Here is a 23,334-nt window from a genome sequence, read left to right on the forward strand (position 1 = left end):
GCTTGATAAGAAGTTTCTATGGAAAAACAGTCCACCAATGTATCTATAGATAATAGAAACCTGAATTATTTAATTTTGAGTTTGATTTAGATTGTAAAATAGATTGCCATATTGGATTCAATCTACTGTAAAACTGCTTAGCATTAATCAAAGACGCTCGCTGAAGTGCTTTAGTTGTCTTGTTTCACTGCAGCGAGAGTTTTTCCTCCTGATAAACAGCCTGACGATGTTGTGTTTGCTCTTGTTGTTGGAGTGGTAAATCGATGAGGGGCCAGCGGAGGAGAAAAACACTTTCTTCTCACCGTTAATCATGCACTTAGCTCTCAACATGAGTGAACGATTCGCATTTAAGTCAGCAACTTCTTATGTTCATCTGCCCTTCCAACAACCTCTGGCCTGCAAGGAGAGATGTTTAGTCCATTTGTCATTTATTTCCTACGTGCAAGAGCTACGTATACAAATGCAAGATTATATTTTATATATAACATTTTTTTATTTATATACCCACAGGAAAGGCAATATCAGTCAGCTTATTGACAGCCTGAATATAAGTGCATGGCCACTGCCTCGAAATTTACATCAGGACATACATAATCAAACAAGTATCAAAACTCTATTCAAGAACACAATTTTACACTGTTCCTTACAATAAGTTGCCAATCCTGTCATATAAACCCTGTCGTTTGAGAGTCTAGCTTAAAATAACGAAGAAGCTACAGACATGCTATGCTTTGAAGCTGGTGCTAACAGATTGTCAACCACCATGCTGATGCTAAACAGACATGCATATTCCATCTGCTTCATATTAATACAAACTAAACATTCATTCACCCTTGAATTGAGTGTTTCAGGATGCTGCATTCGCACCTTACGATCGTAACAGCAAGCAATAGTAACAGATTTTATTTGTAGCTTATTTTAACATGTATAAATCTGTGTGACACCAACTTCTAAACAGGCACAAGATGACATTTTTAACCATAAGTTATTCATTTTTCCACAGTGAAAGAGAAAATGCAACACAGTCAAAACCAGTCCGAACATATTTGATGTTTATAGCTAAAGTGTGTAATTTCTGCACGACTAGCATTGCCAAACAGCAGAAAATATCAACTGTTTTCAAACAGGTTTCCTAAACTTTTACTTTATCTTCCATTGGTCGAACAAACAGATTCAAGATACTGGTCAAGCCAATAATGCTACACTGAGCAGGTCAGGATCAAAAAGACACATTTTTGAGAGTGCAATAGTGTTTACAGTTTTCAGGGTACCGTCCTTCAAATGGCGTCTTTGAATCGCTGAGAAACAAGAAAGTATCTGAACATCTAAACAACAAAATTACACACTTCATTATTAATAAAATATCCTATTATTTTTGACCAATGAGATTTCATTGCTGCAGAAATAGAATCCAAGCAATGACAAAATGTCACCATGTTTGAACATAAAAGCGGATAACTCGTACAACAATCATAATAATTATAATAGTAATATAAAAACAGTGTTTATATAATTTCATGTTTGTACAATTTCACTACATTTACTTGAAATTATTTCTCCACCCCATTGACTTTGTTGGCATTGATGACCATTTTATCCTTCTGTGATGCTTTGCGAGCATCTTATTTGTGAGGATCGATCCCACTGAAGGACAATTGATGGACAAAAAGTTTGATCGTTCCCTCTCTGTTGTGATCTGTCTTGTTTTTAGAGAGTGTGCTGGTCCTCCTGCTTGTGTTTCTGTGCTAGAACGGCCCAGGCTGAACTCCTCAGTCTCTGAGCCTGCGGAGGTGATGAGTCAAAAGAAGCAGAAAGATGTAGAGAGATCCTCTATGAACATGGAGGTCCAGGTGTTCTCTACTGTCAGCGTTTTGTGAAGGATCGTACAGTTTGTTGTGGGGGAACTGTCAGAGGGATACAGGGTTCTTCAGGTCCAGACTCTCTTAAAAACACTGAGTCCTGCTCGGAGGAGCAGGTGGAACTCCGTTCATTCAGGATGACCTGAGAGTACATGGGCTCCAGGGGAACGGAGAGGTCCAGATACTCCTGTAAGGAAAACATATTAATTAATAAGTCATTCCCAGAATGCACTGCAATGAGAACAGTGAACATCATGTTGGCAGATACATCAGCATATTTGCATTTTGGGGTTGCTGGACATTATGTGCATTTCATTTCATTCACTTATGAGGATTAATTTTGAGTGGGATGTTGACATAAAAGGCAGCTACCTACACAGTCTGCAGGCCTTACCTGATTGGATATCATGGACAGAGTGCGATCAAGGTCTTCTACAAGCTGTTTAAAAGTTGGCCTATGTGTGGGAACCGCATGCCAGCAGTCTTTCATCATCAGGTACCTGGAAAAAAAAATCTATTATATAACTGTCATTATGTGAAGACAACATGAAATATTTTTTGTATTAAATCCTATTGTGCACAATTTATCAGTGCATTTCAGCATTAAAAAATTTAGTAAATTGGAAAATAGAGTAATAAAAGGTTATTATGCATTTTTGAGTGGTTTATTTATTTATTTAAACAATGATAAAAAAAATTGATTTTAAACTATTGATTATTATTACTTATAATTTTCCTATTAAATATGTAGTCGGTTTCACACAATATTTTAATAATAATTAAGTAATAATGATTATTGTTGTTTAAATGAATTACAAAGTTGGTTTCATTCAAAATGTGTTACATAATATAAGTAAAAAATTTTTTTAAAGATTTTATTTAACTAAAAATGGAACTAAAATATAATTAAAATAAAATACATATTATATTTTTAACAGACAAACAAAAAATACATGGCATGTTTCACTTAAAAATGTGTAAAATTATAAAGTTAGATGTTTTGTGAATTAAAAGTTTGAAAGGTTTTGTGTAATCAAATTAGAAGAATCCTCTTTTAGTCAGTAATTATAACATTTGAAAGGGCCATACATCTCCTGAGTGCAGGCTGAGGGTCTGTCCATGCGATGACCTTCTCGTAGTAACTTGAAGAGCTCTTCCACAGGCACTCCTGGATACGGCGAGCCCCCCAGAGTGAAGATCTCCCACAGAAGAACACCAAAAGACCATCTACAACAAGAGAACACTCAGTTGGTACCAAAACAACACCAAAACAGAACATCTATAAGAGCACTATAAAACACGAGCCATCTTACACGTCACTCTGATGCGTGTAAATCCTGTCAAACAAAGCCTCAGGTGCCATCCATTTGACAGGCAGGCGGCCCTGAAGAAGAAATAAAGACGTTCAATTTGTCATAAATTTACTTTTGGCTCATAAATAGGACTATTTCAAGAACTGACTGCTTACATTTGTTGTCTTCTTGTAGTAATCTATGTGATGAACGTCCCGGGCCAGACCGAAGTCTGCTATCTTCATTACATTGTCCTCTGTTACAAGTACATTGCGTGCTGCCAAGTCTCTGTGGATGCACTGTTGGGGATTGCACACAGACCAAAACATTTTCATTTCAGCCCACATTTTGAAGACATTTTTTAATAAATCGTAAAATGCGTCAACAATACCTTTTTGGACGCCAGGTACTCCATGCCACGAGCCACCTGGTAGGCACAGGAGACCAAGTCTTTAATGGACATGCTCTCCACGGGCACCTGGTCAGGATTGTAACAGTACTCCATGCCATGTGGCCGGCGGGCACGCAGATATTCCCGCAGGTTTCCTTTAGAGGCGTATTCCACGATGACATAAAGAGGGCCTGGATGAAGGAAATAAAGAGTGTTTTGAGAGGGAAAATCCTTACGGTGTGCTCTAACATCTTCAAATGCGTGTGACTGTAAGAATCCTCAGATGGGCTCTTACCATCCTGGGTACAAGCTCCGAGCAGGTTGATGATGTTCTTGTGTTTTCCAATCATCTTCATCATCTCCATCTCTGAGATGAGGTCAGATAGGTCCTTCTCAGTGGCGTCAGCTAACGAAAACATGTGGAATCGTGATGAGGTCTGGTTCTACACGAGTAAACATCTGATAGATAACGTGGTTTGTTCTTAAAGACCCCATGAAATAAAAAGTGGAGTTTTATGACAATGTCCATGTCTGTTGGAACTACATTCCGAAAAGGTATTTTTTAAATAAGAATTTTTGTCGGATTTGACAGAAAATAAACATCTAAACCTTAAAACAAAGAGAACACTTTTGTTGTCACTTCATCCAAAATCAGTAAGATCCCTTAGATATTGTGTCAAACCATTTCATGGGGCCTTTAAGGCTTTTACTTTGCAAAACCACGTACATTTCAGCATCTTCACGGCGACTTTAGTTATGCGGTTGGGCTTGTCTTTGTCCACTCCAATGGCTTCGCCCATCACCACCTGGCCAAAGCAGCCCTCTCCCAGAGGTTTCCCAAGTACTAGCCTGTTTCAAACAAAAACAAAATTGATAAATGATGCCTAGGTTACAGAAGATAAGAAGCAAGAGAAGTTCAGATTTTGGATGAGCAGTGTCTGTACCTCTCTCGGGGCACCTCCCAGCACGGGTCCTGGGGCAGCTCGTACTCGGACACCCCTGACAGCATGGGCGACCCGCTGGAGGAGAGTCGTGAAGGTCGGACCAACATCACACCAGAGTTCAGAGAGGAACTGGATTCCACCGACACCTGAAGAGTGGGGAAGCAGAATGGGGGCGGGGGGATTAAGGGTCTTTAGAAGGACACAAGCGCTCTTCTTTGGACAGCATGCATCAAAGTCCTTATCTGTTACCTGTCTGCGGAGAGGAATGCTTTTGGCCAGCTTATGGACGGCCAGCTGGCTGTTGAAGTTGCTCTTCTTGGAGGAGCTGCGGACTTTGACGATGGTGGCAATTCCTACCATGAGGAATATGAGGAAGAATCCGACGCAGTAGATCAGCACCTCCAGGTAGGACTGACTGGGGACTGCAGAGGGAGTGGTGGGGGCTTATGGGGCAAAGAGAATGCTACCGTCAGTTACAAAAACTAGATTTAGAAATCTTATGAAGAATTCCTTATTTCTTTTATTCATATATTGATTTCAATTTTATTGCTATATTTTCAATAACTTTTGTCATTCTGTTGTGTGCTTTTGTAATATGTATTTGTTTTTATATATCTAAAGTTGAATCTATTTTCATTTCAATTTTTGTTTTTGTTAATTACACTAACCCGGTTTCATAAGTAGTATTTTGTCTCAAAAGAAGATTTAGCTTGATTTACATTACAAGCAAAATAATAAAAAAATGTAAAAAAGTTACAAAAATATATTACATAAAATTAAAAAGACTTGTTTTCAACAGAAATTCTATTTTTAATTCAGAATTATATTTATTTTAAGTACAAATAGAAAAAATATATATTGATTAGGATTATATGGAAGCCAGGTTCTGTCACTGATCAATAAAAGGGTAATTTCAACTTTTGATCTAACAATTCTGTCATTTTTGACAGTGCTTTGGACTGACACATACTGGTAGATGCTGGTGACAGGCACACACACACACACACACACACCGCTCTGTTTTATTTCATCCAGTGCATTTGACACTATTGGCACTGAGAAAAGAGCACAAGATTCCTTTGTTGCCGCATAATGGCTCCTTTGTGGCGTTGTATTTCGCCCCACATTCTCCATCGGCATGAGGCTGCAGTCATCTCATGCACAAGTATGAAACAGAACCATCCTGGCCAAATTGTCCTGGGAGGCCAAAGTTACACATGGCTAAACCCGAATGGTTGTTATTAAATTAGAGCTTTGTTCAAATAGAGTTGAGTTGTTCTGCAATAGTATGCACTGGTTGAAATAAAACAAATTCTTCAGATGATAAGGAACTAATTTTGTGATGCTTGATCATTAATAATAATTTTTCCCACAAGGAAACCCATATTAGTTAGTGATCAAGCTGATAATCTATAGATTAGAGGAAGTGACATCAAGTGACGGCTATCACAGTCACAAAACTCTACAAAAAATAGACAGCAACTTCATACAGTGGTAAAAAAAATATTTTAATGATGCAATGATAATGCAGCACCAAGTCACAGTAATTTCAGATTACAGTCAAAGAACTATAGCGCTGCTCCAGAATTATAAAAGTAATTAGATCCCATTTTAAGGCATTACATTCATGCTCCACACAAAAGGTGATTCAAAAACTAGGTCATAATTTTGTGGATGATTTTACTCAATATTTTTTGTAACATTTTGAGCAGAGGTTCTCAACCAGAGGGCCGAATAGGGGGCTTAGTAAACTTCTAAGAAGACTCGATATGACTTTAAATGATTAATATAACATAAAACAAGCATTAAAATAAGCCCAAACAACTACAAAAAATAAATAAATATAAATATAAATATCATAATATATATATATATATATATATATATATATATATTTTTTTTTTTTTTTTTTTTTTTTTTATTCATTTCTCAACAATGTTGTAGCCCATTTTAAAAAGTGTAAATTAATAAAGTCTTGGGCTTTGATTAATAAAACTCCATGGGCATTTTAATAATGATACACCTGTCTATTTATGCCAAATTATAATATTTGACTTTATAAAAATTGTGAGTTAAACATTTTAAAAAATGATCATTTTTAATCCTTATTGACTAAATCATGAAAAACTGAAAAGTCATGAAACCGATTATTGTTGTGGACTTAGGGGAGTCAAAAAGGTTGAGAACCAGTGGAGGAAATTACTGATTCGACATCTTAGCAATATTCAAATCGAATCTCCTTTCTGCTCACTAGGTATTGGAACAGAAATTTTGTGCTAAATGTTCTCATATCAGTCTGCTTACTCTCAAAATTAGCTCATTTAATCTGAATAAAGGTGACTTGATGTACACTAACCACTCATTAAAACAACAAAGATAGCAGGTCAGAGCGAGAAAATGAGGTATTTAGAGAAAGTTAAGTAGAAGAGGTGAAACCGTGCCATAATTGGTGTCATTTGCCAGGTCGATGGGAAGTAAAAACCCCTGAGGGCACCTAAGTAAGATGATACTTATAGGGGAAGATGTCACTAAAATCCAAATGTTTGGTCTACTTGGCATGCTGGTGTCACGCATGGGTGGTTGTGCACCTGTGGACGGCCACACACATTCCCATGAAACACCTCGGCCTTTGTCAACGGTGCAAAATATACACCAGCTAAAGTGATAGCAGAGTAAATGCTCTTTGACTTAAACGCGGATCACCTGAAGCTGGCGAACGACACAAACAAATGGCCACTGTTGGGAGCGATTGATGAGAAGGAAAGGCCTAGAGAGGACAGGAAAGAGTTGCCGGATACCTTTAACAACGGTCAACCAAGCTGAATGATGGGAGATCCCAATTGAATTGCCCGCCAAGCAAGTATACACCCCAGCATCCTCAAAGGACACATTCCTCAACTGGAGCACCTCCATCTCCTTGTCGGTGGTGTTGAGGCCAGCCGTCTGGAAGAGAACGAGAAAAGCAGACCCGAGGCCCAAGACATGAGGGAAAGGAGGAGGAAGCGGGACCACGCTGGATGCGCAGAAAACCACCTGAAACCTTTCCGTCACCTTTAGAGGGATCAAATATTGCTGCCCAGCACCATCACCTTCAATCTACCTCCACCCACATCAGGCAAGCCACATGGAGACTCTCTCCAGCAAGACCCAATCCATAGCGAGGGAGTTGTCGCCATTGGTTGGGTCAACTGGGAATTTCCATGGCATCATGGGATAGGAAAACCCAAAGCATGAGAGAAACCCAAGGCTAAAACCTCTACAGAGATCGAGATCACGTCAGACTATCCTTGGTCAAGTTACCTTGCATGTCAAGTCTAAGGACAGTTAACCAGGCTGACTGATTGGCTTCTCCTATATAATTGGACACTTTGCATATATACTCGCCGCCCTCTTCTTCTGTGATATTGTAGAGCGTCAGCACCTGGGTGTCCGAGCTATTGACCCCCGAGTGCTGGAGATGACAAGAGACCAAATTCATCACATCGGATCCCAAACCAAGACATCCTAATATGTGTGGACCACTGAAGAATCTGCTCCATGTAGGTCAGACTTAAGCAAACTGACAGCATTTCAATGTAACCCCTTACCTTTAGGACGCGTACGTAAGGGAGTCCATCAGGTCCCAGTTTGCTTCCGTTCACATGTATGTGTTTGAGCCACTGAATGTGAGGCTGGGGATCACTGAAGACCTTGCAGACGAACTCTACATCACTGCCGACCACAGCCGTTCGGTTTGCAGGAAGACCAGCGTACAGGATGGGCCTGTGAGGCGATCGCTCTGAAATATACATGTTTGTCAGATTTGGATTCAAGTGCAATATTTACTCCTAAACTGCCACTGGTTGATACTGAGAGATGACTGACCCACTACATCCAGCTGATAGGTGTGATTGATGCTTCCGTATTCGTTCTCCACAAGGCATGTGTAGTTGCCCTTGTCTGAGGGCACCACAGACTCCATGATTATGGTCCACATGTGTTCCCGCAGCTGAGAATGGAAGAAAATAAATATTATTTAAAATGTATTCATGCAATATTTACTCCAAATACACTGAAATTAAAAACCAAATCTGCATAACCCATTTACAAATCTCTTACGTGAAATACATTTTTGGCTTATTAATGGCTTAAAATGACTTATTTCAAATTAAAGACACCATCATTTACCATACAGATGTCTGAAAAAATAAAAGAACAATAGTTAATCACTTTCAGTTATACTGACCAACGTGATAATAATAATCTTTTAAAATTCTTACATAAAACAAAACATATGGGTAATAGGTAATAAGGTTATGAATCATGATTCTGAAACTGATTCACAGAAATGAATCAAACTTACTGAATGCAACTTTTGCTACTCAAGTTTAAAGACACTAAAACATCAGTTTTAAAGCTCTTGTAACTGCAAAAGTACTGCAATAATGCACCCTGAAGGGAACGTAATGGCCAAATAAACATCAAAATCACTTCAGGAATTAATAATATTGCTTAATTTTAATTGCTGGTCACTGAATGTTCTAGCACATTGTGCTACATGTTTTCTTGATATTTGCACACTGTCTCTCAATGTTTAGTCCTTTTTATCATTTTTGCCAAGCTCTAATCACTACGGCTAACTATAGTATGTGTAACCAGAGCTGTGATGTTTCCTGCACGTTTACATCAGGGTGTGTGTATTCAGGTGTCGGGTTCAGGGTGTAGAGATTCAGGCTGGGATTTTACCCTATTGTAAGCGGAGGTATCAGGTGCAGGGTAAATGAGGGCTGTATGTCCCACATAACAGTGATATCAGTCAGGAACTGAAGTCTGCTCAGGTGCAAACATACCTTGTAGCCCCCGATGCGCTGGTCTCTTTTGAACTCTTTTCCATTCTTGAGCCAGCGTAGTTTCGGCATCGGGTTTCCCTCGGCCTGACATCGGAATTTCACAGTTTTGCTGGCCGGTACGGCATGAAGCTTCTTCTCCATCTTTTCAGGCTGGGCCCAATGAGGCGCCATCGCTACAGAGGAAATACGTCATTAATAGGTTTATACAATTCATCACTTGATTTTCTTCCCGAAAAAGAAAGTGCATGCTTACGTAAGAGCTCCTGGCTACTTGACGGCTTGTTCTCCTCTGACGATGACTCATCGTCGTCCTCATCCTCAGAAGACGGTTCTGCATGACCTGTGACAAAGTGGACAGGATGTGCATCAGAGAATACATTCATACAGCTGCCCATAAAGGTCAGAATAAAGCATCCACAATTCATCATGCACAATTTGAGTGTCACAAATTCAGCAAATCACATGCAGATGTTATTAGTTATTTGTCCGTTTGTCCGTATATAAAATAAGTTATAAGTGTTAGATTTAACCAGTCATGAAGCAAATAATAGCAGCAGGTTGAGAAAGGAGAGGCTTCTGACGCTTTTATTTCTGAAATTATTTATGTGTTTACAATATTCTGGTGATTTTGTATTCTTTGCTTGATCTGGATATTGAACCAGAACGAAGTAGCGCATCCACCCTTCACAGAGTGTCTGACAGTGAGAGCGCATGAGTCACCGCAGGCTCCGCTCCAGAGCCGTGCCCACGCTTCCATCACACAGACGCAAACACACACACTCTGGGGAGCTGTCTAACAAATTCACCACTCAACGCCTGACACATTTCACAGCTGAAAGGAGAGAAATGGCCTCACAGTGTCCCAGTTATTCATCTATAACAACAAAACAATCTCAAAAGGCTACTTCAACTAGTTTTTAACAATTTTAGAAGACAATAAGTGGTGTTTGCCTGTGCAAAACTTACCAGCATGATGCCAGGGGGTTGGCTATGTGGTTACTTAGATCATGTCTGGGTCATATTTGAACCAGATTTTAAATTTAAAGGAAATAATTATATTATTTTGTAAATAGAGAATTAAGCCTTAAGCATTAAGGTTTTTAGCATTCTAACATTTTCATGACAATTAAGCATATTAAAATGAAGCAAATTACAGTAATGTAAAAAAAAAAAAAAAAACTTGGAATGTTAAAGATTTAATTGTAAAGTATTTATACATCGATATAGTATCTGTTGTACTGCATTTAAGTAATTAAAAATAATAAACAAATTCCAACTGAAACATTTCATGTATTTTAGGTATTTTAGGAATTAAAATACCCTTTGCGAAAAAACAAAACAAAAAAACAACAACAAAAAATATAATATCTGAATATTACTTTAAGGAAATCATATCGTTTATGCACATTTTCTTATCAAAATATGCACCTTAATTTAGCACATTTAAGTTTAATGCACATTTTGAGATTTTACGCGATCTCAAAATGTATATTAATATTGTGGGTGGAAACATAGCTAATGCAATGCTAAAAAATATCAAGTTGAATCTTATTGATTGTAAAAAAAAAAAATTACAAAAATAAAAATAAAAAGTTGAAATTACTCAACTTATTTTGTAAGTTAAAGTAAATGTAAAAACATAAGTTACCATGACTTGTGTGTCAAAAGATTCTGTATGATTTTCTGGTCTCTAAATATAGTACAGATTCCTCCTTCAATAGTAGTTAATATGACATTTTGACACTGGATTCCTTGTTCGTTTGCTTAGAAAAGTAGCAGAGCAACTCTGTTTAACAACCCAGATATCATTTATGTCCATAGCCCAAACTGGGCAAGTTGTGAAGAAATGTGTTTTTTCAATAAGAAAAAAAAGACAAAGCTCATCCCCTCCAAGCTCTTGCAAGACATACCCGTCACGTTAACGATGAAATAGGTAGAGTGGTTGCCGAACAAGCTTTGGACAGTGCAGGAGTAAAGCCCAGAGTCTGTCAGCTCCACTGACCCAATCTCCAGCTGGCCCCCGTTCACCCGCATGTGGTCTCCATTCAGCACTGCAGCATGGTTTTTAGACCAGATGACTGCGAGGCCTACGACTGGGGTCTCGTCTTGAGCCAAGCACTGCAGCACCAAACGCTCCCCGGGGAACAAAGTGTACAGCTCCATTTTCACCTCTGTTCGGATTAATGGTGGAACAGAAGACCAGCAGTTTGGCAAAGGTGGTAACTGGATCCAAATCGGAGTTTTAAAACAAAGTGTGAGACAAGACATGACTCTTGTCCAAAGAAAAGGGAAGAACCGCAAAACTTAAAGTTAAGGGCCATGACTAACAAAAGAGAGATGAGCAAAGCACCATGGAGAAAGACGACTATGGAAGTGATGCCTCACAAACTTAGAAAAATGAATGAATGGAACTATAAAAATATGGCAGAACCACCACTAACAAAAGAAATAAAGAAAACTGCGAAGCCACAAACTAAAAGATGAATACAAAAAAGATTAATATGGTTTGGGTCTCACAAAACCTGTCGTCAAGACCACATTTGGCCATATTTTAACGTAAGCTTAACACAAAGTAATTATTATAATTTGGACAAAATAAATGAAGCCTTGAGTGTTAATATTTTTAAATGATAACATTATGACAATTAAGCTATTACATAAAGTTTAATGTAATTACTACAACGCAAATAATCTTTAGACAGGAATGTGAAAAAATATTTTACATTTGTAAAGTATTTATACTTGTAAAGCATTTAGTAATTTCAAAATAATTATAATCATATTTTTAAAATAAATGAAAACATTGTATAACAATTTTAGGTACTACAGGAATATAATGTCTTCTCTTTGAGAACAATAAAAATTAGAATAAAAAAGGTAAAATATTTTTCATAAAAATAATGTCACTATGCACAAAACCGGACATAGTTGTATATTTTCTTAAATACACTGCAACAAAATTTAATTAGAAAATATAAACATAATAACTTTTTTTTTTAACTGTAATGTGGTCCAAGTATGTTTTTGATGAGATTCACCCACAGATTCAACATTGCACTAAACTCAAACACTTTGAATCTAAAATGCAAGCTTGCTAGCAAGAAATGTGATACTTCCTTTACCAAATAGGGGGAAGTTCTGCAGAAAAAAATCTAAACTGTTTAAAGATTAACCTCCAGTGGCCCATTACACTTATTAGGCCTGAGTTTCAGTACATACAAAACAAAAGCCCCAAAACCCCTAACGCCAAAACATACGGCTGTCCCATTCAAAGAGACCCCCCACCATCCTGAAGTCACCTTAATTGTCAAACAAACTAATCCATCCCTTTTGTCCTCCGTAGTGTTTCATGACAATGCGAGCGGATCCGTAAGAGACGGAAAGGGGAAAGAGAGCATGTTTGGAGAGACGGAGAAGAGCCTGTAACAGCAGGTTCCTCGGCTAGTTGTCATGGAGATCTCACTTGAGCCAAGTGGAGGTATTTCCTGGATCACAGGCCCCTTAATCCTGGCAGGGACGAGAGGGGGTTGGGATCAACTTTCCCCTCAGCCAATTTAGCAAAAAAAGCAGGGTGAGCAGGAAAAGTTGAGGCTGAGGGAGATGCTGGTCTTGAAAATAAAACGAGAACTGACGTCTCATCTGATATCCTTCCATTCCCTTTATTTCCAATCATTCCCGTCACTTTCTGGAGAACAAACATGACACACACCCCTAAACCTCAAATTTACAAGAAAAGCCTTAGAACTCACTTAGAACTGCAGTAAATAGGGCTGACATCTCCCAGCATGCCCTTTGATGCATTTATACTCAAATGAAATGCCTGGCTGTGACTGTTGTTGCAATAAATGTTGTTGTCTAGCATTAATTCTTCATAGACGCTACGTTCTCAAAACTCAGGCAATTTGATAATACCTAGAATATCAAAATCAACTGCGGGCGGCAGATCCTTTTCCTATTTGGCGCCTAAACTCTGGAATAACCTACCTAACATTGTTCGGGAGGCAGACACACTCTTGCAGTTTAAATCTAGATTAAAGACCCATCTCTTTAACCTGGCATACACATAACATACTAATATGCTTTTAATATCCAAATCCGTTAAAGGATTTTTAGGCTGCATTAATTAGGTAAACCGGAACCGGAAACACTTCACATAACACTGTACTTGCTACATCATTAGAAGAATGGCATCTACGCTAATATTTGTATGTTTCTCTCTTGTTCCGAGGTCACCGTGGCCACGAGATCCAGTCTGTGTCCAGATCAGAGGGTCACTGCAGTCACCCGGATCCAGTACGTATCCAGACCAGATGGTGGTTCAGCACCTAGAAAGGACCTCTACTGCCCTGAAAGACAGCGGAGACCAGGACAACTAGAGCCCCAGATACAGATCCCCTGTAAAGACCTTGTCTCAGAGGACCACCAGGACAAGACCACAGGAAACAGATGATTCTTCTGCACAATCTGACTTTGCTGCAGCCTGGAATTGAACTACTGGTTTTCGTCTGGTCAGAGGAGAACTGGCCCCCCAACTGAGCCTGGTTTCTCCCAAGGTTTTTTTCTCCATTCTGTCACCGATGGAGTTTCGGTTCCTTGCCGCTGTCGCCTCTGGCTTGCTTAGTTGGGGTCACTTCATCTACAGCGATATCGTTGACTTGATTGCAAATTAAAACAGACACTATTTCCACTGAACAGAGATGACATCACTGAATTCAATGATGAACTGCCTTTAACTATCATTTTGCATTATTGAGACACTGTTTTCCAAATGAATGTTGTTCAGTGCTTTGGCGCAATGTATTTTGTTTAAAGCACTATATAAATAAAGGTGATTGATTGATTGATTGATAGACAAGTGCCAAAAAAAAAAAAAAAAAAAAATTCCATAAAAACATCAATATTACCCCTCCCTTTTATAAGCCCAACAACATGCAACATTAGGAGTTTGCTTTCTAAATTGCTCTTGAACTTCGATTGTTTCAGTGGCTGAACTGGTATTTAATAGTCTGGGTAGTACTTTTTACTTTGTGTATGGTTTTTGAGGATGACGACACGTCTTTGCTAGCATGTGGCTAATTAGCTAGCTTCTACCAAGCTATGAACTAATTTGAAGCAAAATAATGTAGCATTTGATTTGAGCAAAAGTTTGGCTAATAATCACCAAGGCAAAATTTTTTTGCTGTGTTTCCATTACCCTTCAAATTGTGCAAACTGAAATGGCAAACTAAAAAATGTACAATAGAAACGTACATTTTCTCTAAAAAAAAAAAATAGCAAAAAAGTTTTACGCTCTTATGTGACGGGAAAACAAATATTGCGCAAAACTGCAATAGAAACAGTTTTTTTTTCCCGCACTCACAGGTTACCTGCCGTACATAAAGGACACATGATCATAATCCTTTGATTAAAAATAAAAAAAGTGTGTGTGGGGACTGCGATATATGTGTACCAACATCACAGTCACTTATCGTGAGAGGAAAAAATTAAGTTTAAGTCGCATTACATGAGTGAATAGAAAGACCATCATCAAGTATTTTTTATCAACATTTATAAAATTAACTAAAGTTTTGCGCAAATCTTTAAAGGAAATTTTTTCAAGGTACTTTGATGAATAGAAAGTTCAGAAGAACAGCATGTATTTGAAATGTATTTTGTCAAATTACAAATGTTACTCTCACTTTAATTAATTTAATTCATCCTTGCAGATTAAAAAAAGTATTAATTTCTTTAAAAAAATAAATAAATAACAGAAGATGCCATTTAATATTTCCATATATAATTTTTTTTTTTTCTAGGCAATCCCATGCACTTTTTCTTCCAAAACGGTTCACATGGACAATGTCCAGTCAGAAAATCATACAAAGCTACTGCACAAGCTTCAACTAAAAGGAGCTTTTTGCAAATAAAACAGCACTGAGAATAAAGATGCATTCAGATTTGATCCTCAACAAGCCAAAATTCGAACCATTCCTCTGGTAAAAAAGCAACAAGGGGAGGAGCGCACCTCCTAAACAGCCGAATTGGAAGCACATTTTGTTTACAGAAGAAATTCTGTGGAAAAAACACTTGTTTATGACTGCTACAAAACAATCTAACTAAATTAAAACTCTTAACATTTTCCACTAAACAGAAAGAATCTCGATATGCTCCTACGTCATTCTTCCCAGTCTGACCGACCCAAAAACACAAGCATGATTTCATCAGCGAGCCGTACCAACACACATCTGTGTGCTTCAGATTCAGACCGCTCCGGACTGGCTTCTTGGAGAAGCAGAAGAGAACGTGTTTTCTCAGAGGGAGGCGGAGGCCCGACCCATTTGTCTTGGTCAGTCTGTCCAAGCTGTAGTGGACAACATCTGTCTTCACCTCATTATTCATCCGCGACATCTTTAAAAGCCATTGCATATCAGATCATTACGAGCCTTTTAATGAACTAAAGCTTTAATAAAACAAGCCTTGAATCCTTATAGCTGTCTTTCTCTCTACATGGACCAGGATTGGTGCAAATCTCTGGACTTGGCTGGGAATCAGTAGAGGAAGTCATAGCCTGGAAGGATTGCTGCTGGGATTTCCTGCCTGGCTAGTAATAGTGCTGGGCACAGAGTAACTACAACAAGTCAATTCAGGCTAAAAGGCAAACAGACCATTCGATCAATGCTATCCAACAATGGAGCAAGAGTTTATACAGCAACAGGATACAGATTATTACTTTTCACATACAGAAGAGCTCTGTGGCCCACTGTGTACAACATATCAGTGTCTTAAGCGGCTGTGAATGGACAGTATGTCCACATGTATGCAAACATGCATCATCAATAAAGCTGTAGACAATCGAGGCTGTGCTGGTGCCAGACTGTAACAACAAAATGTATGTGTGTGTGCATATTACCACAATTAGATAAATCAAATTTTAGCTGATATAACCCTATGGTGCCAATATCTCAAAACCAAAAGGTAAGAGAGAAGCAGCTAATGGGCATTTCAGATTAAATATATAAATTATTCAAAGCCATTCTCCCACTGCTATAGAGGTCTGTATTGTGTTTGGAGACCTTTTAGCACATTAAGGAGTCTTTGCAATGCTGTGCATTCCACCAAGAACCATCTGAACCTCTAAGGTTTCAAGAAAGAGTGAAAGACCCCGAAGCTACTTGGATGCATAAAGGAAAAGCATCTGGAGTCCTACAACACATCAGACCCTAATGAGTTCCAGCTCCACTTGTTAACTCCACATCAAAAATGGAGCCGTGACCAGAACTCCGCTGCTGCATGAGGTAGAGCCAAGTGTAAACTGAACATCAAATGAATGTATGCGAGCCTAAATCACGCAAGGAAAACTAAAACGGGCTGCTTTTGTCCATTTGTTCAGATTAGAAAGAGCCTGGAATTAGACATGGGAACAGGGAAAAACTTACCTTGTTCGGTTACTGCGGGACGTGCGTGGGCCAAGGGGAACTGAGCTAGAATAACCCACAGGAGAAGCAAACGCCATGACTTCATCTTCCTGAGAGAAGCCATGCCAGGGCAGCTGGGCGAGGAGGGTGGGCCGAAACAGTTCATTCACACAGCTGTGGGCAGTACTGGCCCATCAACACTGGCAGCATACAGCTACCTGCCAAAAAAGTGAAAGACAAAGTGAACAGGAATTAAGTCTTACATGCTATGAAAACATACAAAGGAGGAAAAAATAACTTTTCATTGGATTGATCTGGCTTTTTCCCATTATTCTTTATTGGCATCAAAGATCCTTTCAAACGTGCACTTTTCATTGCACAAAAGGGGCTTTAAAGTGGAAAAATGCTTTCTTTAGATTATTAAATATTCTTTACACTAGAAACAATGGTTCTTTTGAGAACAAATCACTGGGGAACAAAAAATGGTTTGTATATGACATCAATGTAAAAGAAAAACCTTTGAAACTTTAATGTGTGTGTTCTAGAGGGTTATGGTTGGTTAGAATGGTTGCTTACACTCTTTATAAATAAAGGTTCTTTATCCCATCAATAGTTCCTTGAAGAACCTTTAACATTCATAGAATCCTTGCATTCCACAAAAGTTTCTTTATAGTGGAAAAAGTTTATTTTAGATAATTGAAATGTTCAAGCAATGGTTCTTTTAAGAATTGTTCACCCCCAAATGGTTCTGAAAACCCCATTTTCATCCCCTGATGTTTAGAGATCCAAAAAAGTCAAGTTGTAATGCTATTTATGAGTTGAGCGCATATAAACTCCACTACAATGTAAATACTTCTGAAAAGTGTTCATTTTAGTGGAGTGTTCATTTAAAACCATGACAAAATTAGTTTGGCCTCAATTAGGTTTTAAATGTAAACGCTGCACACTTTGTACACAATTAATGAAAATAAAACTTGCTAGAAAATACTACTCATCTAGATGACAAAGTGGCGACAGGATTCAGCGATAAATCCATGTCCCATAATTCTTTGTGGCAATACAAGAATGATAAACTACATACATAAAGCATCAAATGAACATTTGATATGCAGTCTTTACCTTTTATTTTCTAAATGAGTCCAGTTTATTCTGATCATAATCATCATATAACACACATCGTATAACAGTAGGAACAATTTCAAGCAACATAAACCATTCAAAAGTTTAAGGCCACTAAACTTAACACTAAAAAAATGTTCTTGATCAAATCAAATATAAATCAAATCAAAAAATAAAATGATTTCTGAAGAATCATGTGGCACTGAGGACTAGAGTAATGATACTGAAAATTCAGCATTGCATCACAGGAATAACTTACATTTTAAAATATATTAAAATAGAAAAAGTTATTTTGAACTGTAATAATACTTCACAATATCACTATATTTTTTTTATCAAAGAAATGCAATCTTTGATGAGCATAAAAGAATTCTTATTCATTAAAAAAAATCTTACCAGGCCCACCAGTTTCCACTTATAACTATATCAAAAAGCCACAAAATAAGCTCAACTACACTCACGCTCTGCTTACAAAGACCAGACCCCTCTCATTTACTGAAATAATAACGTCACCTGGGTAATAAAGCCCATCTGGTACTCACTAATTCGACTTCTAAGGCTCCTTCATTGTACTTAAATATTAATTAAGTTTGATTCCTTCATTGCACTTAAATATAAGGTTTGATTAGGACTGACAACTGTTTATGCATCAACCCATCACCCACTAAATAAGCCACTAATAAATAATGGAATAAAAATCTCCTAATTTCAAAGTAACAAGTATCTTATGACATCAAATTTAAACTTAACTTAGAAAAAGCTGTAACTTTGGGACTAGAGACCTGGAAAGTCAAAAATTGGTTCAAACATGGTTTTCCCACAAGTATGAAGAAAACAGAGGCCCCATACCTCTCGACCCCTCACCCGACAGCAGCTGGGCCCTGAATAGGTGTGGAAAAGGCCATCCCGGTGGTGTGAAACACATCTGTTAATGCTATGCCCCTCTTAGAAACGCCACTTGACACTTGTCTTTCCTCGGGACCCTAGTCACGCCTCCATCCCTGCCAAACATTACGCAACAAAAGTCTGTAATCTGCCGGTTGTTTTTGTACCCCCTCCTCCAATAATCACGCTGCAGACCATTTGCTCTCACACTTTCAACTTCACTCACAATTTCCAATCTGAAACAACACAACTTGGTGTTATATGTTTAGCTCTCATTACTGAGAATGAAGGGAATTAGAGTATTAGTGAATGCAAACAAAGTTGTCAAACTGATTAGCACTGTTTTCGCAAGTCTCAGCTTCGCACAAGTGTGTTTAAAATACTCAACCATGATGCATTTTCATCTAGAAGAGCTAACGTACAGAAGCATCTAATTCAGTTAATTATGATCACCTCATTAGAATGATAAATGAAGGATCTCCATTAATTACTGAAAGCTGTCGGACAGTTTTATGCCAAAGTAATTCGGCTGAAGGCAAGTACATGAAGAGACAGTCGTTCTGCGGTGGGTGGCAACCCTGAATGAAAAATCCTAAATGCTGGTGTGCAGCGGGTTTATGATAAGGCCATAAACGCAGTTCATTTACCTCACAGGCGCTGTCCATAACCATGTCAAAGCAGTAAAATTTAAGAATCTATTAAACTGATGAGAATGTGGAGTTATTCGTGGAACTTTTTCACACATGAAACCGCGGCACGCCATCGAGTTTCAAAGAAATGTTATTGGATAAGCTATAAAACTGTTTTTCAACAACAGTCATGAAAAAGAAATTGCTAACATGTTACACAGTTCCACCACCAGTCTGATGGATTTTGAAACAAAAAAAATACCTATAAGTAGTGGCTACTTATGCTATTCTCTTTTGAAAGCCGCTTTGGACAAAAGCATCTTTTAAATGGATAAATGCAAATGAAGAAACTTCTACTGAACTATCTCCACCAAAAGTGGAAAACAGCATTGAAACCTGCAGTCCTTTCAGAGTTCTCCACAGTAATGCAAGAGGAGCATTTGAAAAGCCCATTGTGATAATTAAAGGTTTGGGTTTGCTGTGTTCCCTACCCCCCTGAGAGTCCAGCCCGGACCCTTAATTACTATGCTGCTGCATCCATGCATGACATTCCTCGACTCCGTGTTTGTTTTGGGAGATAGTCATGCAACCCATCCCAGGACCCTCACACAACCCCAACCCCCTCTCGACTGCCTAGGTAGTTATCAGGCTTTACACCAGTAATTGTATAGATTAGGAAAGGAAATCCAACTCGAATATTTTGCCCTTTTCCTTTCCTACCCACACCTCCGTTGGCTTTGTTTTGCATAATCACTGATGCACACTAAAAAAACTCCCAAAAAGGGGAACGAACATTAGTGGTTATGTAAGCTCTCAAAACTAGAGGTTCTCTTTTTTGGCATCAGAAGAGACTTTAACATCAACCGAACCTTTCCATTGAACAAAAAGTTCTATAGTGGAAGAATGTTATTAAAATTTTCTTCATACATAAAAAAAGGTTCTTTAAAGAACTTCACGGTTCACTAAAAGGTTTCTTTGGGGAACCGAATATGTTTATTTTGTGCCATTGCTAAGAAAACCTCCTTCTGGAAGCAATATTTTTGCTCTGAACTCTGAATATAAAGCTTCAGCTGCAGTTTAATATCCAGTTATGCTGACAGTGATATTGAAAAGATTACCAGGAAGAAACCAGCAGCAGGAATAAGTCCCAGCGGGTGACTGAGCAGTGCTCTGACCAGGTGCACGGACGCGGCTTGTCTTTCAGCGTATCCAATATTACACATTCAATTTGGATGGGCTCCAGCTGACACAGTCGACTATGAGATTCGGCTGTAACTCAACACAAGTGCCACAATAAGTCAAGATGGGCTCCTCGGGGAGGGAGGTTGCGGTTTTGAAAAATATCGGTTTAATTTATGATTCATCTCTGAAATTAATGCTGGTGGAATGAGGTAGTCATCCTCAAAGATTCGGACATGCTGACACATTGACTTGTGATCAGAAAGTGACTCTAAAAGTAAATTAGCGTAACATGTTGAGCATGGGATTGAGGATGTTATTGACTAAGATATTTAGAATTACTCTACTAGTGCATCTTTCCACCTAAACTCTACGACAGAGGTCGGCCAGGGAGTTCAGACCACATCAGTTCAGTTAAATCACAAAAACCCCTGATTTATCATTAACACAGATGCAGATTGCCCTGGAAAGGTTTGTTTCCTCAAGGAACACAATGCATCCATAACAAACACTGGACAGACAATGCCACCTAGGGTTTTACAGCTCAAAATAGGTCACTTTTCATATTCATTGATATGGAAATTGAGGGAACACAATGTAGCATTCTTATTCTACTCCTGCTGTGAGCACCTATTCAGTGTTTGTCTCTTCATGAATGTGCAAACACAATGCAAATGAGAATGATTTACTTTAAAAAGCACAACTAGGCTATATAAGCCTCTATTTATATTTATATTGCAATCATATATAGCCTATACCAATACTTCTGGATTGACATATCTACATAAAACTTGCAAAAAAGTTTCTTTAAATTGAAATGTGTCTGAAGATAACGTATTTTTTGGCATGCATTGCGTATATAATCTTTCATATAACTAGGCTTATTTACAAAAAAAAGACCATCAAAGGCATCATAACACTAAACATTATGAGGTTCTTCACAAAGTTAAAAGCACTCACCTCTGAATGGTATTATGAGCACTGGGTTGTTGAAGTGGCGCTTCTTTGTGGGAGTTATTTAGGTTTGTGAAGCATTACTCCAAAACAAGCGATCTCTGTAGAAAATATCCCACGCTGAATTGAATCAAAACAAGCCACTCAGTCAGATTTCTCTCGTGCAGCTCGCCTGGTTTTTTGCAAAAAGTAGCGAGTCGCGTTTAAACCAGTTGAACCAAACAATAGGTTTTGGTCCAGGTGCGTAGATAACCAGTCAGAAAACTTCCAGGTCTTTGCTCTTTGGGAAGTTTTTCATTCATAAGCTCGGGCGGGTGTCTCGCGACGCACGGAGATTTACGAGTCACACCGAGGTAAACTGCTGCGAAGTAGCGTGTTTGTCGTGCGCTTTCTCTGTCGCTCACAGCAGCGATTCTTCCCCTGGAAAGACATATGAAGGAGGTTTTTTTTTCTTCGTACCTCCCACTTCCAGGATTTGAGGATTCAAGAATTCCACTGCCCCCCTCCACCAACCCCAGCGCGATCCCATTCACCTCTGAAACTCAATGCAGATAGACTGCTCAACCTTACCAACTCACTACTTTTTATATTTATTAGACAAACAGACAGACAGACAGATAGATTAGATAGATTTTGCTTAGTACTTAAACTGTTACAGATAAAATCATGTAACTTACTTCAGAATAAATTGTAGATTCTCAGGCAAAATGTGATGCAATTTTAAGCTGCTAATTTCCAACCATGATGCTAATACAGCTAACTAAACATTGGATGACAGGAGTGGGGTAACTTCTATAACACACATTTAGAACTTTAATGTTGTCTATATGGAGCTTTTTGGCATCTCAAAGACAAAGGAAGTGTGGGTAAAATGTGCCCTATAAAGTTTCTGGATCCACCAAGTCTGGTTAAAAACATTGGTTTGTCATGATTGTGACTCTGATTGAAAAAAATTCTTAAATAGACACAATCTCACACACAAAATTGTACAATTTATTGTTAGATCTACACATTCTTTACCTCGGTACAATGGAGTTGAGTGTTCAGTAAGCATAAATACTGTTTAGGAAGTTAGTAGTCTAATTTACACACACACACACACACACACACTCCTGCATCGATCAGAACGTGGATTTGAGCTGTGGTCATTTGTAGAAAGCACGACATTGTTTGGTATTGTTCTTTTAGATTGTTTCAATAAATGTGTTTTTGAAGCAAACTTTATTAGGTGGCTGAAGTATTTGCTTCTATTGTCTGACTGTTACAATTTACCTCAGTATGTGTTTCAACCTGTAATGGGGTAGATTGTAACAAAGGCACTGACATCAACTTATAAAGGCTGTGATTTTGCTGCAGAGGTTTGAATTGGTGCCTTTTGTGATGAAAAAAATGTGGGTACTTTGTATACAATTTTGAGCACCATTCCTAGTCTCCCCTATTTATAATTTGGTCACATGAAACCTCTGATGACAAATAGGCTAGAAGTAAAACAGAAAAGCAGTTCAAGTTCTAAATGACTTTAAGTGCATTTGATGAATTATCTTTTTACTGTGACACTGTTGTATTTTTCAAACTGCTCCCCATGAGATGCTTTACATCAACATTCAACTCCATTTGCTCACTTCCCTTTCAGAGTGATTGTATCTCCATCTGCTGACCCCGTCCAGCTCTCTCAGTCCACACACCACACCTGCTTTATTTATGAACGTCTGATGTGGTAAGTGGATGACTTGGATCATAGAAAAACCACCTAGTACGGGTCTAGGTCCCACAGCATTAACATCTGGAGATCCGTTTACAGGGGTTTTCACAGCAGTGTTTGTGTGTGTGCGTGTGTGTGTGACTTTAAGTCTGAAAAC

General features: G+C 38.4%; 1 protein-coding gene across 3 annotated transcripts; it reads right to left on the bottom strand.

Annotated features, from left to right (window-relative positions):
- Positions 1–473: 473 nt before the first annotated feature.
- Positions 474–21,915, bottom strand: LOC113110238 (fibroblast growth factor receptor 1-A-like). 3 transcript variants are annotated; one of them, XM_026274324.1, is made up of 18 exons: positions 21,482–21,915; positions 18,678–18,829; positions 16,731–16,927; positions 9,569–9,655; positions 9,316–9,488; positions 8,351–8,474; positions 8,074–8,264; positions 7,787–7,937; positions 4,736–4,929; positions 4,487–4,632; positions 4,270–4,391; positions 3,838–3,948; positions 3,543–3,733; positions 3,328–3,450; positions 3,173–3,243; positions 2,949–3,086; positions 2,254–2,359; positions 474–2,046 (listed from the first exon to the last, which is right to left on the bottom strand). In XM_026274324.1, exons 3-18 carry the CDS (start codon positions 16,873–16,875, stop codon positions 1,864–1,866), a joined length of 2,256 nt encoding a protein of 751 aa, XP_026130109.1. In that variant the 5' UTR covers positions 16,876–16,927; positions 18,678–18,829; positions 21,482–21,915; the 3' UTR covers positions 474–1,863. The 3 variants fall into 3 exon arrangements, with proteins under 3 accessions (XP_026130109.1, XP_026130108.1, XP_026130110.1); XM_026274323.1 differs by lacking the exon at positions 18,678–18,829 and having other exon boundaries at positions 21,482–21,914; XM_026274325.1 differs by lacking the exons at positions 7,787–7,937; positions 18,678–18,829 and adding an exon at positions 7,285–7,429 and having other exon boundaries at positions 21,482–21,913.
- Between the last annotated feature and the right edge of the window lie 1,419 nt (positions 21,916–23,334).

The sequence above is a fragment of the Carassius auratus genome, chromosome 10 (assembly GCF_003368295.1).
Source record: "Carassius auratus strain Wakin chromosome 10, ASM336829v1, whole genome shotgun sequence".
Lineage (NCBI taxonomy): Eukaryota > Metazoa > Chordata > Actinopteri > Cypriniformes > Cyprinidae > Carassius > Carassius auratus.

Coding starts and splice junctions, on each gene's coding strand:
- LOC113110238 (XM_026274324.1), bottom strand. CDS start 16,875: ATGAACTGTTTCGGCCCACCCTCCTCGCCCAGCTGCCCTGGCATGGCT. Junction 8,475..9,315: donor AGCGCATCGGGGGCTACAAG/GTATGTTTGCAC, acceptor TTCCATTCTCAG/CTGCGGGAACACATGTGGAC. Junction 4,930..7,786: donor CCTTAGACTTGACATGCAAG/GTAACTTGACCA, acceptor TTGCCCCATAAG/CCCCCACCACTCCCTCTGCA.